General features: G+C 58.0%; 2 protein-coding genes across 6 annotated transcripts in view; one reads left to right on the forward strand and one right to left on the reverse strand.

Annotated features, from left to right (window-relative positions):
* Positions 1-7,687, forward strand: part of MGAT4B (alpha-1,3-mannosyl-glycoprotein 4-beta-N-acetylglucosaminyltransferase B) — a 10,335-nt gene extending 2,648 nt beyond the window's left edge. Inside the window, exons 2-15 of one of the 5 annotated variants that reach the window (XR_013998769.1) lie at positions 2,343-2,528; positions 2,611-2,751; positions 2,835-2,968; positions 4,217-4,263; positions 4,583-4,696; positions 4,905-4,980; positions 5,100-5,214; positions 5,572-5,702; positions 5,872-5,979; positions 6,101-6,294; positions 6,621-6,752; positions 6,834-6,921; positions 7,010-7,122; positions 7,225-7,687. Coding sequence is in view for 3 of the 5 variants with exons in the window: in XM_081136564.1 (XP_080992690.1) it covers positions 2,343-2,528; positions 2,611-2,751; positions 2,835-2,968; positions 4,217-4,263; positions 4,583-4,696; positions 4,905-4,980; positions 5,100-5,214; positions 5,572-5,702; positions 5,872-5,979; positions 6,101-6,294; positions 6,674-6,752; positions 6,834-6,921; positions 7,010-7,122; positions 7,225-7,248 (1,550 nt within the window). In the remaining 2 variants the exon portion in view is untranslated. The remainder of the gene's footprint in view (positions 1-2,342; positions 2,529-2,610; positions 2,752-2,834; positions 2,969-4,216; positions 4,264-4,582; positions 4,697-4,904; positions 4,981-5,099; positions 5,215-5,571; positions 5,703-5,871; positions 5,980-6,100; positions 6,295-6,620; positions 6,753-6,833; positions 6,922-7,009; positions 7,123-7,224) is intronic. The other 4 variants (XM_081136564.1, XR_013998770.1, XM_081136565.1 and 1 more) reach the window with 4 other exon arrangements.
* A 1,217-nt stretch (positions 7,688-8,904) lies between these two features.
* Positions 8,905-11,666, reverse strand: LTC4S (leukotriene C4 synthase). The gene is made up of 5 exons (XM_081136573.1): positions 11,519-11,666; positions 9,683-9,782; positions 9,529-9,599; positions 9,361-9,442; positions 8,905-9,156 (listed from the first exon to the last, which is right to left on the reverse strand). Exons 1-5 carry the CDS (start codon positions 11,574-11,576, stop codon positions 9,015-9,017), a joined length of 453 nt encoding a protein of 150 aa, XP_080992699.1. The 5' UTR covers positions 11,577-11,666; the 3' UTR covers positions 8,905-9,014.
* Positions 11,667-15,541: the final 3,875 nt, after the last annotated feature.

Raw genomic sequence — 15,541 nt, forward strand, 5'->3', positions numbered from 1 at the left:
ACTCTGCCTTCCAGTGGGAAAACCTCCAATAGTATGGCCACAGCTGCAGTCCTTCCCTGGGACCAGCTGTAGTGGGGACCAGGCCCCCTACCCCACCTCCCTGGGGTAGGAATGTATGGATAGGAGAAGCTAGGTCCCCTCAGCCCTAGCTCCCAGGAACTTCTGCCCCAACCCCAGAAACCAGGGGCTCCCAAACCTTTGCCCTTCCCATCACTCTAGCTGCCTTCCCAGCCCACTCACCCCTTCAGTCCAGCCACCCAGCCCGTGAAGATTGTGGGGTGCCAGTAGGGCCTAGAAGAACTCTGGCCTAAGGCTCAGCACCTGGATAGGTAGTCACAGAGCTTTAAGTTCTGGCTTTGGCAGGCAAGGATAGATTGGACCCACAAGCGAGAAGCCAGGGATAAGGGTGAAGCTGGGGACCTTGCAGGCAACAGGCAGAGCAAGGGCAGGGTGCTGAGGGACAGGGCCTACAGCGTTCAGGGAAATGATAAAAGGTTCTGTGGCAGGAGATGGGCAGGAGCCAGGCCCATCTCCTTTTTGTAAATGGAGGAACCTCAGGACCTGGGCCCCTGGGAAGGGCAGCCACAGTATGGAGCAGGCTATGCCCAGGCCTTGGTAGTCAGGGTGATTCAGGGCAACAGTGCCCACCGCTGCCCACTTGGCCTGTCTACCTGAGGCAGGCTGTTAAAGACCAGAGAAAAGGGAGAGGACGGGATGACAGAGGCAGCAGTCAGAGGGGGTTGAGGCCTCCTTACATTCACCCTACTTCACAAAGGGGCCCACTGCAGGAGGCTGCCCTAGGCAGCACTGAGTGGCTCCACTGCACGGGGGTAGGCAGCAGGGACCAATACTATAGGTAGATGGGCAGGGATGCAGGCAGGAGGGAGGCCCACCTGCTATGTCCAGGTGTCCAGGTGACTCTGAACTGCCTCCTGGTGGGCCTGAGCACCTCCACCCACAGCCTTGGGGGTGGCCAGCTCCTGTTCAAGTGTTCAGATTTCCACAGTAACCTGGCCTTGGAACTCAGCACAGAACCTGGAAGATCCTGTAACCTGACACACCCCTCAGGGCTGTCCCCCAGGCAGGCTGGGTGTGGGGGTGGAGGTGGGGGCTAGCTGGGTATAGAGTGCTGTAAAAGTAGTTGTGTCCTGAGGTGACTGAACTTTGCCTTGGCTGTGACCTCTGGTGCCCACTGTGGGGAGTGGCACCATCCAGGGCACTCTGGGGGCTGGGACCCCACCAGGGATTGAGGAGCAGAAGAGCTGTCTGGAGATGGGAAAGGATTCTTGGATTTAGGGACTTTGAAACCAGGCCTTGAAGGCTACTTGGGTGTTCATTTGGCCCAGAAGAAGAAAGGGATCTCAGGCCAAAGAGAGCACAGCATGTGTGTGTGAAGACATGGGCCATAGGCAAGGACAAGGACTTGTATGTGATGTCAAATGAAGATGACACTAGTGAGACCAGAAAGGCCTAGAATGTGTAGCCCTCCAGGACCTGCTGTACCAGCTGAGGCAGGAATGTTGTTTGTCTCATACTTGCTCACTGGTCCCTGCCCAGCCGGTGGAGCCAGGTAGGGGCACCCTGGGGATTCCTCTATACTGTCAGGCCGCCCCACCTCTGTGCTGCTCCTCATCCCTGCACCCCAACACCCAAAACTGGGATCCAGCTGGAGGTTCAGGCACAAGTGTCCCAAGAAGTAGGCCTCAGGGCATTCAGAAATGGCCCTTCTCTGCTGCTGACTCACTGAATGACCTGGACTAGTTTCTCAACATCATTTGCTCACTTGAGTGCTGGGGGCTGGAACAGCAGCAGCCAGCTCTTTCGGCCGGTGTGAGACGGAGGGAATCCAGATGTGGTTGCTAGTGCTAAGAAGCCCCTTGAGGAAGGGCTGGGTCTTTTTGCCCTGCATGGGACCTTTGGGTGTCCCACCCCCTGGTTGGAGTAGATACTGCAAGGAGAAGCCAGAGGAGCTTTCAGAGTCACTGGGTGGAAAGGATTCAGCCTGAGGCTGTTCCAGCCCCTGCCTGGGAATGCCCCACCTGGAGCTGGAAGAGATCCTGCTGCCCTCCCACTTCAGATACCTCCTCAAAGGAGAAAACGGGGGGTAGGGAGAGAATGCTGGAGTTCCAATCCCCCAGTGGAGGCTTTTCTTCCACAAGTGTGTTAGTGTGACTTCAGAGTGACCCTGTGCAACCCCAGAAAGCTCCCATGTGGCAGGAACTAGAACAGGTATAGATGGTCTCTCGCACAGATAGGCATCCAGAGGTATGCGCGGGCACCTTCAAACGGCTGTAGGTCAGCTCTAGGCCGCCCCCTAGTGACAGCCTGCGGACCACCCACAGGCGATGTGGTGGACGTGTACCAGCGGGAGTTCCTGGCGCTGCGTGACCGGTTGCATGCAGCTGAGCAGGAGAGCCTCAAGCGTTCCAAGGAGCTCAACCTGGTGCTGGACGAGATCAAGAGGGCAGTGTCGGAGAGGCAGGCGCTGCGAGACCGGGACGGCAATCGCACCTGGGGCAGACTGACCGGTGAGAGCCTGAGAGGGCGGCAGGGGGGGCGGGGCTGGTGGGAGGCCCCGATGTCTGACCCGCCCTTTCCCGACCCACCCAGAGGACCCACGACTGAAGCCGTGGAACATCTCGCACAAGCACGTGCTGCACTTGCCTACCGTCTTCCACCACCTGCCGCACCTGCTAGCCAAGGAAAGCAGCCTGCAGCCTGCTGTGCGCGTGGGCCAGGGCCGCACTGGAGGTAGGGGCGGGGCCAGGAGGGGCCAGAGGCAGGGGTGGGGCGGGGCCCCGCTGTCATACCTGATGACTCTTTGTTCTCTGCAGTGTCGGTGGTGATGGGCATCCCCAGTGTGCGGCGTGAGGTACACTCGTATCTGACTGACACGCTGCACTCGCTCATCTCGGAGCTGAGCCCGCAGGAGAAGGAGGACTCGGTCATCGTGGTGCTGATTGCCGAGGCGAGTGGGCTGGGGCGCGGGTTGGCAACGCACTCACAGGAGGACATACGGCACCAAGTAACTACAAGGAGAAATGAAAACAGGGCAGCATGCCAGAGGGGAAAGCTATCAGAAGTTCACTGTCATTCACAAATTCATCAAGATAAAAAGTTAAAGGAAAGAAACGTTTTAGCGCCCCCTCGTGGAGATTACATTTACCTAGTGCGCCCCACCCCAAGGGCGGGAGGGCTGTCTGTCTGTCTCTTTTCTTTCTCTCTCTCTTTTTCTTTATTTCTTTTTTTTTTTTTTAATATATCTTTATTGATTTCAGAGAGAGGAAAGGAGAGGGAGAGAGAGAGCTAGAAACATCAATGATGAGAGAGTCATTGATCGGCTGCAGCCCGCAACCCGGGCATGTGCCCTGACTGGGAATCGAGCCCTGATCGCCTGGATCCTAGGTCAATGCTTAACCGCTGAGCCACGCCCAGCCGGGCTTCTTTCTTTCTTTCTTTCTTTCTTTCTTTCTTTCTTTCTTTCTTTCTTTCTTTCTTTCTTTCTTTCTCTCTTTCTTTCTTTCTTTCTTTCTTTCTTTCTTTCTTTCTTTCTTTCTTCTTTCTTTTTCTTTCTTCTTTCTTTCTCTTTCTTTCTTTCTTTCTTTCTTTCTTTCTTTCTTTCTTTCTTTCTTTCTTTCTTCTTTCTCTCTTTCTCTCTTTCTCTCTCTTTCTCTTTCCCTTCCTTCCTTCCTTCCTTCCTTCCTTCCTTCCTTCCTTCCTTCCTTCCTTCTTTCCTTCCTTCCTTCCTTCCTTTCTTCTTTCTTTCCCTTCCTACCTTCCTTCCTTCCTTCCTTTCTCTTTCTTTTCTCCTTTTTTTTAAAAATAATGTTTTTAATTGATTTTAGAAAGGGGAAGGGAGAGGGAAAGAGAGAGATAGAAACATCAGTGATGAGAAAGTCATTGATCAGCTTCCTCCTGCATGCCCCACACTGGGCATCAAGCCCGCAACCCGGTCGTGTGCCCAACCCGAAATCAAACTGCGATCGCCTAGATCATAGGTCGACACTCAACCACTGAGCAACACCAGCCAGGCCCAAAGGGCTTTTTCTGAGGCACCTGTGGCACCCAGGCCCAGCCTTACTTGTCCCTCAGGAAAGGGGACTCCCTCCCTCTGTGTGTGGGGTCACCCAAAGCCTATGCCGCTACCCCTAGCCCCTTCTTCCAGGCCATTTGGGGCGGCAGTCCTGCTTAGGGAGGGTGCTTGGTCTCCCCACAGACTGACCCACAGTACACCTCGGTGGTGACGGAAAACATAAAGGCCTTGTGAGTACTGGCAGCTGAAAAAGCTGGTGGAAGGAGGGCCCTTTGTGGGGTATTGAGTAGGCAGATGCCTGCGTCCCCACAAGACAGTGACCTCTCGGGGCGGGGGGGGGGAGGGGGTGCTTCCCCTGTTGGCCGAAAGGCAATGGGTATGTAGAGGTGGCCCAACCCCTCCAAGCCCCATTGCCTCAGTAGGCTGGGTGTGGTGTGGGTGATGTCTGCCTAGTGGGCCTCAAATAAGGGACAGGGTCTGGCTGGCTCAGCTCTGCCCCTGCTCCAGGCCCTGGAGGCTACACACCCACTGGGCCTTCCTGTCCCCCAGGTTCCCCACAGAGATCCATTCTGGGCTCCTGGAGGTCATCTCCCCTTCCCCCCATTTCTACCCTGACTTCTCCCGACTCCGAGAATCCTTTGGGGACCCCAAGGAAAGAGTCAGGTACTAGCACTGCCCCCTTCTAGTACCCCCAGCAACCATCCCACCTGTGCTGAGGGCCCATTCTGTTGGCTGCAGTACCTCCACTTCTCCTTTGGAGGAGCCCTGCCTGGGGGAGGTGGGGGGAAGGTTCTACTCACTGAGTGCCTGTGGCAGCCATACCAGAGGTGGAGGGGTCTGAGCTCCTGAGGCCCCTGCCCCTGCCCCACAGGTGGAGGACCAAACAGAACCTTGATTACTGCTTCCTTATGATGTACGCGCAGTCCAAAGGCGTCTACTATGTGCAGGTCAGCACTGACACCCTGCTCTGCGCCCCCTCTCCCAGACCCTGGCTGGGCTTGGGGGATGCATGTTGCCCCACGCCCGTGCCCATCCTGAGTCCCAGCCCCCTTCTGCCCCTGTGAAGCTGGAGGACGATATAGTGGCCAAGCCCAACTACCTGAGCACCATGAAGAACTTCGCACTCCAGCAGCCCTCGGAGGACTGGATGATCCTGGAATTCTCCCAGCTGGGTTTCATTGGTGTGCCCCCCCAACCCCCCCCCCCCACTGACCTGAACAGAGCCCCTCAGACCCACCCTCCTCTGCATCTCTATCATAATCCTCTCCCCCCACCCTGCCCCATATCCCATACCCCATACCCCATTCCCCATACCCTACAACATCATGTAGGGAGCCTATGCCTGGAGTGGCCACTGCAGCCCCATCTGGCCTGTTCCTACCTGCCCTCAGAGTCACCATCACTGTGACCCACACCTGCCTGCAGCCAGACACAGGGTTTGTTGTGAGACCCTCCCCAGTGGCTCCCATAGGGATTAAGAGGAAGTAGGGCAGGGCAGAGCTGCCTGCTCAGCACCCCTTACCCCCCTTTTCCACCAGGGAAGATGTTCAAGTCGCTGGACCTGAGCCTGATTGTGGAGTTCATCCTCATGTTCTACCGGGACAAACCCATCGACTGGCTCCTTGACCATATTCTGTGGGTGAAGGTCTGCAACCCTGAGAAGGATGCGGTGAGTAGGGGCTGCACGGAGGCAGCCTGCACAGTGGAGCAGGCAACCTCCACATGAACTGTCTGCCGGTGTGCCCTGACTTAAGGACATGGTGCTGCTGGCTGGAGAATGCCCTGTCCTCAGAGGTGGGGCATGAGCTCAGACCTAGAATGTTTTCCTCCCTCCACAGAAGCATTGTGACCGGCAGAAGGCCAACCTCCGAATCCGCTTCAAGCCGTCCCTCTTCCAGCACGTGGGCACGCACTCCTCACTGGCGGGCAAGATTCAGAAACTGAAGGTGGGCTGTGTCCCACGTGAGCCCGGCTGAGTACAGGCAGAGTCTGGGCTGGGGTGGGGCAAGGGGACAGCAGGGCTAGTCCAGGGCCCACTCTAACACCATTGTCCCTCTGGAACTACAGGACAAGGACTTTGGGAAGCAGGCGCTGCGGAAGGAGCACATGAACCCCCCTGCTGAAGTGAGCACGAGCCTCAAGACATACCAGCACTTCACTCTGGAGAAGGCCTACCTGCGTGAGGACTTCTTCTGGGCCTTCACGCCTGCCGCGGGGGACTTCATCCGCTTTCGCTTCTTCCAGCCACTGCGTCTTGAGCGGTCAGTAACAGCACCCACCGGTCTACCGTGGGGGAGGGGCAGGGTGGCTACCAGGGTACAGGCCTCACCACACATTTCTGTGACCCCAGCAAGTTAATTAACCCTACCATGCCTCAGTCCCCTTATCTGAAGAGCAGGGTGTGTAATGGTAGCTACCTTGTAAAGACTATGTCAGGCAGGGCCCACAGGAACTCAGTGACACTACCCATCACCATAGTCCCTCTGAGTAAGGCCCTGGTTACCTTGCACAGCCAGTGGCTGCCCCTGGTGGTCCCAGCCTTGCCCAGCACCCAGGGCCCAAGCCTAGCCTTTTCTCTGCTGGGCAGCGTGCCTGGGCAGTTCCCACACTACAGCAGCTCATAGGCCGGCCTGGCTGCAGGTTCTTCTTCCGCAGCGGGAACATTGAGCACCCAGAGGACAAGCTCTTCAACACTTCTGTGGAGGTGCTGCCCTTTGATGTGAGTGTGGTAGCGTGTGGGTGTGCACTGAGGCCAGCCTCTCCCACAGCCTCTGCTTCAGCCCCTTGATTTTGCCCCCAGAACCCCCAGTCAGACAAGGAGGCCCTGCAGGAGGGCCGCTCAGCCACCCTCCGGTACCCACGGAGCCCTGATGGCTACCTCCAGATAGGTGAGTGGGGTCAGGCAGGCAGAGGTGGGGGGAGAGGCTGGACTGAGCAGGGGTCTTGGGGCAAGCTCTCAGCACTGCCATCCCCTAGGCTCCTTCTACAAAGGTGTGGCAGAGGGCGAGGTGGACCCTGCCTTTGGTCCCCTGGAAGCACTGCGCCTCTCCATCCAGACAGACTCGCCGGTGTGGGTCATTCTGAGCGAGGTGAGACAGGACAGGGTAGGGCACAGGGAACAAGGAGCTGCTCCAAGTAGCTACATGGGGTCAGCTCTGTGGCCCCTGCTGACCCTAGGCGGGCTTTTCCAGATCTTTCTGAAAAAGGCCGACTAAAGGAGGACTTCTGAGGACTGGCCCTGAAGCCCAGGAGACCACTGATGTCTTCGCTGCTGCCCCTGCAGGGCCAGATGTGGCCCACCGAGCCTGAGGGGTTGTTCCTGGCACCTCTCAGCAGCCTGGGGTTGCCGCTGGCCGGGAGGCCCCAGGAGCTGGTGCTGCCCACCCGCCCGGCTGCGGGAGGAGGTGGTGGTCCCCACACTGTGCCTGAGGCCGGCCTGTGCCGCCCTGAACTGTTCGCAGCTGGCTGGCGGGCTTGAGCCAGGCCGTTTTAGAAGAGCTTTTTCCTGGGCGCCCGCTCTCTCCGGCGCGAACACTGGAATGCATATACTACTTTATGTGCTGTGTTTTTTATTCTTGGATACATTTGATTTTTTTCACTTAAGTCCACATATACTTCTATAAGAGCGTGACTTGTAATAAAGGGTTAATGAAGTGTGTGCCTCATACATGGTACTCTCAGCTCTGGTTGGTGGGAGTGGGGAGCAGGCACCAGGTGATGCCACCCTGTGTCCACCTGGTACCACCTCCACACAGCAGGAGTCCAGTCCAGGCCTGGGCCTCCTTGAAGCGTCTGCACACTCGCGGGTAGAGCTGGAGCGAAATCCGAGGCCCTGGCCCCCAAAAGCCATCCTGCTGCACAAAGACCTCCAAGCGTGCCCCCTAGCTTCCATCATCCGCCCCAATTGCCTGAGGTGGGGTCTTTCAAACCAAAGGCATCCCCCACTTCGTTCCCTCTCCTTCCGAGGGTCTCAGCCCTGCCGACCTCCACTGTCTCCAAGGCCTCCTTCACCCGCCCACCCCTGCGTCTGACACATTTTAGGGACTCCCGCCCTCTTCTGGGCCTTTGTGCATATTGTCACCCTTCTTGGAAAGCTCCTCCCCTGCCTACTCCACTAAAAGTCACCACCTGAGGGACGTTATTTCCCGCCTGCAGGACCTCCCTGAGTCTGGCCCCTCAAGCACCCGGACTTTTCTTTTTTTAAATGTATCTTCATTGATGTCAGAGAGAGGAAGGAAGGGAGAGGGAGAGGGAGAGAGAGAAACATCAGTGATGAGAGTCATTGACCGGCTGCCTCCCGCACGCCCCCTGCTGGGGATGGAGCCCGCACCCGGGCACGCGCCCCGACCGACTCCAACCTCGATCTGGATCCTGGGGCGATGCTCAACCGCTGAGCCACGCCCGGCCCGGCAGGACCTTTTCTTGTAAGCCCCTATCAGGACACTGACCACGTTCGTTGTCCCCACGGCTCGGTGGCAGGATGCCCCGAAAACTAACATTGTTCTAGACGCCAGGGACTGAGTGCTGACAAGGGTCCCTGGTGTCTTATGAAGGCCAGGGGACAAAGAATAGGGGCGGGCCTCGGAGGAAGGGGGCCGGGGAGGAGAGCGCTGACAGCAGGAGGAACCGTGGGGCCGACCTCGGCGGGCGAGTCGGGGCGCCGCAGGCTGGCGGTGCTGCTCCAGGGGCCCCGAGAAGGGCGAAGAGCACGGACCTAGAGCCGGATGGAGCCCCTCCTCCGGGGCGGGGAGGGCTTTCCTTCCTCGGCGCGTTCCCGCAGCCCCCACCTGACTGCTGCGGCCAGCGGCTGGGCCCCTCGAAGCTCCACAGCCGCGGAGCGAGACGCGGTCCCACCCAGAGAGCATTCGGGATCCGGTGACGAGCACTTTAATGAGAGACTGGGATAGGGGCGAGCACCCTCCCTCGGTCCTCCAGGCGGCCCCGGCTCTTCTCCAGCGCCGCAGACCCGGGGTCCTCGGTCTCAGGCCCTGGGCAGCAGTGTCCCGAGCCATCCCAAGAACGCGGCGCGCAGAGAGGCGGGGACGAAGTGGGCGAGCAGGCCCAGCGCCGCCAGCGCCACCAGCAGCCAGAGCGCGCGCGCGCTCGCGTACAGCGGGGCCAGCCTGCGGACAGCGCTCAGCGGGGGCGCGGCCGGGCGGCCCGCCTCGCCTCCCAGCCCCCGGGAACTCCACCAGGGCCCCCCCAGCCCCCCCCAGCCCCCCAAAGGGTCCGGCCTCCCACCGGTAGCCTGGTCCCTGGGGCCATCCGCTCCGGGCCCGGGCCGTCAGGACCCGCCCGCCAGCTGCCTCCGCCCGGCCCGTTCTCACCTCTGCTGCGCGGAGCACGCATAGCCCTGAAAGTAGCGGAGGCGCGCGAACAGGTAGACGAGGCCGCACAGGGCCGCCGCACCTGCGGGGGGGCAGGCCGGCGCCGTGAGCGCACCGGCGCGGGGAACCCCGCCGCTCCGGCGCGTGCGCCCCGCCCCTCGCCCAGACCTTCGTGGAAGAAGATGCCGGCCACCCAGAGCGTGGCGAGGAACAGCGGGAAGTACTCGCTGCAGTTCACCCTGCGGCGGGAGCGGGGCGGCGTGAGAGCGTCCACCCGGGGCCTCGCGCCCCGCCCCGCGCCCCGCCCCGCCCCGCGCCTCACTGGGCGCGGTAGATGCGCTCGAACTCTGGCGGGCCGGTGGTGAGCGGCGGCGACACGCGGAAGGCCCTGCGCGCCGAGATCACCTGCAGGGAGAAGTAGGCTGGGGGCGAGGGGGTGGGAGTTAGGTCCGGCCTCCCCCAGCCCCCTCCCAGCCGGCCTCGCGCCTTTCTCTTCCACTGCCGCCTCCACACTGAACTAGTCACGACTCCCCTCGAAAGCCCTCCCCAGGGGACCTCCACCCCCACTCTTCTCGGGGCTTGCCCCGTGTCCACGACGCTCAATGGGAAAGGCAGGGTGCAGCCTGGGGGCACCTGTGAGTGTAGGGGAAGGGGGATGCCAGTCACAGGGACACCTGTTATGGGCAGGCCCTTTGGACTTCCCTTATAAATCATTTGACTTGCAAAATACAGGCAGATGCCCAGCTACGCCTGTCCTCCCTCTAGACATGGACCTTGGCTTTGTGTCCCTAGATAGGGAGTGCCACCAGTGCCTGAGGACAGAGTCCATCCTTTCAGGTGCAGGGCAGCATGCACCCTGTGGCTGACAGCCCCTGGTCCCCCACCTACAGAGCCTCCTGACACTGCCTCAGGCCAGAGACACTCAAGCCTGGGTTCCTGTGCTTCCAAACTGTGGCATGGCTTCCTGTCTGTGTCTCTGTTCAGGTACTCTGGACCCTGGCCTAAACCTGACAGACATACTCTCTCCTGCCCCAGGTGGTTGCAGCTGGGACTCTTCTAGTCCAATGCCAGACCCCCAAGGGCTCTGCCACCCTTCATTCCAGCTCGGGTGGGCTTGCCCTAGGGGATCTGAGTGTGCAGAGGCCCTTCTCTTAACCCCAGGCCAGGCCCTCATCACACACAGCCCCAGTGCTGGGTGTCCCCAACTATCTTACTACAAGTTCTGTGGCCCTGGAACCCTTGGTGCCAGGCCCTATGCAGACATATCCCATCCCGAGTGCACTGTGGGTGCCAAGGGTGGCCATGAGAGCACAGTGTAGGATCTGGAGGAGGTCCTGCAGCTACATGAACAGGCTGAGCGCCAAGCTTGCTAATGTGGCTGGAACTGGAGTCTGCTTGGCCCCTTCAGGCCTGTGCCCCAGTCTGTGCCTTGCCCTAGTCCATGCGCTGTGGTGTCCTAAGCAGTGGGGATATCTGGCCCAGAAATGTGTCTTTTAGGGGAAGTCTGAGAATAGTACCAAGTAGGCACCTTTTAGGGCCCAAGGAAGCAAGTTCCAACCCTGTCCAGCTCCACATGATCTGAAAAGACCAGGGAATAGGCTTTCCTGCTGGGACACCCAGGGAGGGACAGCTGGACAGGGTAGGGCCAGCTGTAGTGGGGCTGCACCAGGTGCAGGGTTGTCCCACTTCTGTACCTAGCACCAGGCCACCCATTCATGCTGGCACAGACACACACGAGTCCCACAGCGCAGCACAGCTGGATGCCCATCTGCTCCCTGGAAGCCTCTGGCCTCCTCCGGGGTTCTTTATGTTGATCAGGGGCCACCACCTCAACCCCATGGTGCCTGGCATGCCTATCTGACATCCCTCAGGGGTCTTTTTCCAATTCACTGCCCCTGTCAGCCTGGGTCCCTGCCCAGGGTTCCACAGTTCTTCCTGCAGACATCCCTTCAGGGCTCACCCCTCCCCATCTGGGAAACTGCAAGCCCCTCAGCCCTGGGGCATCCCAGCTTCCAGTAGTAGGGTCAATGGGGTCAGAAGATCTCGGACACCAGAATCTAGGCTGGGGGCTCCACCTCTGCCCCTTACCTGGATCTGGGCCTGCAGAGCAGAGGGCAGGCTGCAGGCCCACCCAACTCCCAAACAGAAGGCAGCTCACCTTGCAGCAGGACCCCCAGGAGGGTCACAGTGGCCAGAAGAGCCACCTCATCCTTCATGGTGGTGCTGGTGGCTCTGTCGGGCCAGCTGGTTGTAAGATGACTGGCTGCAGAGCTTTTCTCAGCCCCTGCCTGGCTGCTGCTCAGAGGCTGGCCCAGGAGAGGAAGAGTGGCTGGCTTTCCCTCCCCTTCACAGCGGAGGGGGTATGGGGAGGGGCGTGACTATGGCCAGAGAGAGGCTTGGAGCCTGGTCAGACTGAGGAGGCGGAAACCAGGGTCAGATGAGGCTGGGCGGGAGAGAGCAGCTGGCTGGGACAGCCTGGCCTCTTCCAGTCCTTCTGGTGCCTGTGCCAAGCCCTATGCTGACAGAATTTAAGCTGCCTACCCAGGTGTGCTCCAGCCTCAGGTGTGTCCAGCCACTGTGTCATCCCCGTGTTCCCCAGGCCCTGCACCCTCAGAAGGTCCCAGATGGCCCTCCGGACCTCCCCTTGTCTCAGTCTGGTTTCAGGAAACCAGAGGTTCCTACCTGGGTGACCACTACCACCACTTTCCATCTATCAGCAAGTCCCACTCATTCTCACATCCACCCTAGTGCCACCTTCCAAGCCTCAGTCTTATCTCATCTGGCACAAGTCACAGGCTCCTCATGGATTCCCAGTCCTCACCTGCCATCCACTCATACACACCCACTTATTTTTCTCCACCCCCTAAACAAGGCTATTTCGTAACATCCAACCGATGCAGGGCCACCCAGGCACCCAGCACAGCCAAGTGCTCCTTCCAGGAAGCCTGATGCCCGCCAGCCTCACAGCTGCCTGGGCCCCATGTACATGGGCATTCCTGAAGGCGGCCTGGCTGGCCTGGCAGGGTGGGTTAGCCCACTCGGGACGGCTGAGCTCATCCTCTTCAGGGCCTCTGACGCCAGAACAGCCACCTGCTGTTTCTGCCTGCCAGCAGCCCTCCTTCCTGAGACCCTGACCCTCTCCATACTCAGGTCCCCTGATCTGGGCAGAGCTGCCCCCACCCCTCTGAGACTTGTGGGAAGGGCACAAGCCAAAACTGACTGTGGAACCAAGGCTGAGTCAAAATGGTGAGACACAGTTCTGGAAGCTTCCTTAGAACTTTAGGAAAGAGTTCAGAGTGAGGAGGGAGATGGCTGAAGTCCACACAGTAGCCTGAGGAAAATGGAGCCCACACAGGGCCACCACCACAGGAGAGAGGTGGCTCATGTCCTGGAACCTTGAGGCCACCTTGCCCGGCCTGCCCTCCAGCCATTCAGCCTGTTTGTGCTGTAAAACAACCAGTTCTGCTTTTGGCTCACACCACTTTGAAGTGGGTTTTGGTCAGGGGCGGCAGGAGCCGACGAGCCCACAAGCAAGCTCCGGCCATGTCGTGGTACAAGAACGGAGCATCTGGGTCTTCGGAGCAACCGCTGCTGCAGCAGGTCCTAGGCTACCACGATGACTCGGCACCCCTTGGCCTCTTCACCTTGCCACCCACCTGGCCTCCTTGCCGCCCAAGCCCAGGTTCCAGCCCGGGGGCTGTGTTGCCTACTGGGTTCCCCAAGAACCCCTTTTACCCTCATTACCTGGCCAACACCAATGAATTCCCCTTGGCCATTCTGGCCCTCCCCTGCCCCTACCCCAGCCAGCTGCTCCCCAACTGGGAGCACTGCAAGCTCCTCAAGGGCGGGGAGGGTCTCCAAGCCTGTGCCCTGCTTTGGACCAGGTCTGACCAATAGGAGCTTAGTGATAGACACGTAGAAACAAACGAGAGCACCAGGGAATGGATCCAGACGCATCCTCCAGCCCTCTGGCTGCCCACTCAGCCCTCTTGCTCCTTGAAACCTACCCTGACCACAGCCCCTGCTCTGGCCTCCCCTGAAACCCTGAGTCTCCTGAAAGGTGGGACATATGCTGGCAGAAGGCCTGGGCACCGGGCGCGCCCATGTGCAGTGCCTGCCTGTCAGTCAGCTTGTTACATGCCTGTGTGTCTCTCTCAGGGACCCAGTGCTCAGCTGTGGCCTGCGTGTGTTTCTGTGGGTTCCTGCACGTGTTCAGACCCTCTTCTCTGCCAAGCTCTTGTTTCCTCTGAGGCCTGAACATCCTCCCTTCTTAGTTAATCCCCTTCTGCTTTGGCAGCAGGAAGCTATCAGCAGCTTCTGAAGAAGTCCCTGGTCTCAGGCCTTGGAATCCTCCCCAAGCCCCTCGGTCTGCACCCCCCTCCCTCTGAGCTTGTCTAGCCTCTCAGGTCCCAGCCTGGGCTGAGTCTGCTCAGGAGACAGAGGTCCAGCCTAAGGCCTTCCAGGCACTGGCCACTCCACCCCCACCCCCCTGGGCAGCCCTGGAGGTGACAGTATCAGGAGGGAAGTGAAAAAGCCCACAGCTTCTACCACTGTTACTGTGTTATGTGGTAACAGTACATGATCAAAACCAGGAGGGCAACATTGTCCAAGGCTATTAACTAATCTACAGACCTTGTCCAAATTTCAACAACTGTCCCACAATGTCCTTTTTGTGGTCCAGGAACCGATCCAAGAGTTCTGTTGTAGATAACCCTCAGTTTTGATTGTCCTATATTTTCACATGGTTCACTGAGATTATTCATTTTTGGCAAGAATGCCACAGAAGTTATGGCATCACGCCCAGCCGGGCGTGGCTCAGCGGTTGAGCATTGACCTAGGATCCAGGAGATCGAGGTTCGATTCCCGGTCAAGACACATGCCCGGGCTTCAGGCTTAATTCCCAATGACTCATCATTGATGTTTCTGTCTGTCTCTCTCTCCCTCTCCTTTCCTCTCTCTGAAATAAAGATATATTTAAAAAAAAAAAAAAAAGAAGTTATGGCATCACATCTCAGTGCATCACATCAGAAGGGACATCTAATGTGTCCATAAATCTAATCACAACCTTAAGCTTTCTACATAAGGAAATAACACCCATGATGATGGCTGTCTTGCTGCAGACTTAACCCACCCTGTCTCCAGCCCGTGCTCCACCTGCAGAGTAACCTCACAGATAGACAGCTCTGACTCTGCTTTTCTCAGCCTGATGACATTTGGGCACCTGGGCCTCCATGCACCCTATGTACTCCCAAGATGCCTGAGCATTCTTCCTTGGCAGCCCTTGTCCCTCTCTGTTTCCCTTGTTGGGTTTCTATCTCCCTACCCTTCCAGGAGCTCTTGGGAGGAGATGGCTGTCCTCTGGCTGGTCCCCAGGCCCCACATGTAGTAGGCGCTCAAAGAAACATGCCTATGAATGAGCAAATGAACCACTATCCAGCTGGCCTAGCTGCTCTCCCACCTTCCCCTGGAAACCACTACACTTTCCGCTGTGTCCATAGCTTTGCCTTTTCTAGAACGGCATAATTGGAATCGTACAGTACGCAGCCTTTTCAAATTGGCTTCTTCCACTTAGTAGTTTGCATTTAAGGTTCCTCCATCTCTTTTCATGGCTTCATCTTTTTTTCCAGTGCGGAATGATAGTCCATTGTCTGGATGTACCAGGCCTAATGAAGGGCATCTTGGCTGCTTCCAGGTTTGGGCAATTATGAATAAAGCTGCTCTAAACGTCCGTGTGCAGGTTTTTGTGTGGATGTAAGTTTTCAACTCCTGGAGTAAATACCGAGGACGACAATTGCTGGACCGTGTGGTAAGGCTTGTTTAGTTTTGCAAGAATCTGTCAGATAAGTGGCTGTACCATTCTGCATTCCCACCAACAGTGAATGAGAGTTCCCGTTGCTCTACAGCCTCGCCAGCATTTGGTGGTGTCACTGCCCTGGATTTTGGCCATTCCATAGGTTCCTAGTGTTATGTCAGTGCTCTTTTCATTTACATTTCCCTGGTGACATATGATGTGGAGCATCTTTTCACATGCTTACTTAATCATCCACATATCTTCTTTGATGAGATGTCTGTTCATGTTTATTGTCCATTTTAAAATGGGGTTGTTCATTTTCTTGTTGTTGTGTTTTAAGAGTTCTTTGTATACTTTAGATAAGTCCTTTATCAAATACATCTCTTGCAA

The sequence above is a fragment of the Miniopterus schreibersii genome (assembly GCF_964146895.1).
Source record: "Miniopterus schreibersii genome assembly, chromosome: 4".
NCBI classification, from domain to species: Eukaryota; Metazoa; Chordata; class Mammalia; order Chiroptera; family Miniopteridae; genus Miniopterus; species Miniopterus schreibersii.